The following is a 1561-nucleotide window of genomic DNA, read 5'->3' on the forward strand; positions in this document are numbered from 1 at the left end:
TTGTCATTAAGTGCAACATAGGTACAATAAAAAAATAAACAACATTAAGTAGAGAAAGAGTATGGAATTAAAATCAGCTTTGTAGTACACAGAAGTAATTACTTAAGTGTGAAATGGAATGAAATATTATGTTATGAAAGTTAAATAAATAGCATTGGAAAATATTCTAAAATTCTAATGTTTTTAGAGGGAAATAACATTAGCATAAAGTTGGTCTACTTTATATTTTCTTGATTAACAGGTCTCATATTCAAAATTTTTTTCAGAGCCCCCATGACATCTTTGTTCCTAAGACTATAGATTAAAGGGTTTAGCGCAGGTGTGAGCATGGTGTAAAAGACAGATACCACCATGTCATTCTCAGGGGTGTGGTAAGAGTTGGGAAGCATGTAGGTATAAACAGCAGCACCATAAAACAGGATTACCACAGTCATATGGGAAGAACAAGTGGCAAATGCCTTCTTTTGGCCCTCTACTGAGTTTATTCTATGGATGGTGAGGAGAATAAAAAAATAAGAGCTTGAAATGATTGTCACAGGAATGAGGAGCATGAGGACACAACACAGGTACATGAGAGTCTCGTAGAGGGAAGTGTCTGAGCAGGAGAGCTTCATTACAGCAGGGACTTCACAGAAGAAATGATGAATCTCCCTAGATCTGCAGAAGGGGAAGGTCATGGTAATGGATGTTAGCATGAATCCATCCACTGATCCTAGAAACCAACAACCTGATGCCAGGAGGAGACACACTCTATGGCTCATGAGGACAGAGTAACGAAGAGGATGGCAAATGGCCACATAGCGGTCATAGGCCATGGCACCCAAAAAGAAAAACTCTGAACCTGCCAGTGTTACGTAGAGAAACATCTGCATTGCACATTCAGGGACTGAAATCTTATTCATGCCCATGATCTGATCTATAAGCATCTTGGGCACAGTAACAGAAATATACATTACATCCATGAGAGACAACTGGCTGATGAAAAAGTACATGGGGGTGTGGAGGTGGGTATCAGAATGAATCAGAAAAATCAGCACAATGTTTCCAATCAAAGCCAGCAGAAAAACTATAAAAATCACCATACACAGTAGAATTGGATGAATTGATTGACTGAAGATTCCCACCAGGATGAAATCAGACTTCCCAGAGTGATTAGTCATCCAGGTAATGTTTTCCATGAGGTCTCATCTAGATCATCAAGGTGAGCTTTGGGATTAATGGTCAGTCATGGAATTTTTCCACCTGAAATAAATGAATAGCTATTTACTGAGATACTGTATGCAGGCATTTGTGTGTGTGTTTCTTTTTTATTGCAATGTAGTTGATTTACAATGTTGTATTAATTTCAGGTATACACAAGGTAAATCAGTTATAGATATACATATACCCACACTTTTTTCCTAGATTCTTTCCCCACAAAAGCTATTATGGAGTACTGAGTTCCCGGTGCTATACACCTGTTCTTATTAGTTATTTATTTTATATATAGCGGTCTACTTCTGTTTTTTAGATTAATTTGTTCCTTTTTTTTAGATTCTATATATAATGGATATCACATGAT

General features: G+C 37.2%; 1 protein-coding gene across 1 annotated transcript; it reads right to left on the minus strand.

The window, feature by feature from the left end:
- Nucleotides 1-215: 215 nt before the first annotated feature.
- Nucleotides 216-1178, minus strand: LOC120863769 (olfactory receptor 2T29-like). Its single transcript, XM_040240336.1, has one exon. It carries the CDS (start codon nucleotides 1176-1178, stop codon nucleotides 216-218), a length of 963 nt encoding a protein of 320 aa, XP_040096270.1.
- Nucleotides 1179-1561: the final 383 nt, after the last annotated feature.

The sequence above is a fragment of the Oryx dammah genome, unplaced genomic scaffold (genome assembly GCF_014754425.2).
Source record: "Oryx dammah isolate SB20612 unplaced genomic scaffold, SCBI_Odam_1.1 HiC_scaffold_5, whole genome shotgun sequence".
NCBI classification, from domain to species: Eukaryota; Metazoa; Chordata; class Mammalia; order Artiodactyla; family Bovidae; genus Oryx; species Oryx dammah.

Excerpts from the sequence above, each read along its gene's own strand:
- LOC120863769 (XM_040240336.1), bottom strand. The coding sequence starts at position 1,178 with ATGGAAAACATTACCTGGATGACTAATCACTCTGGGAAGTCTGATTTC.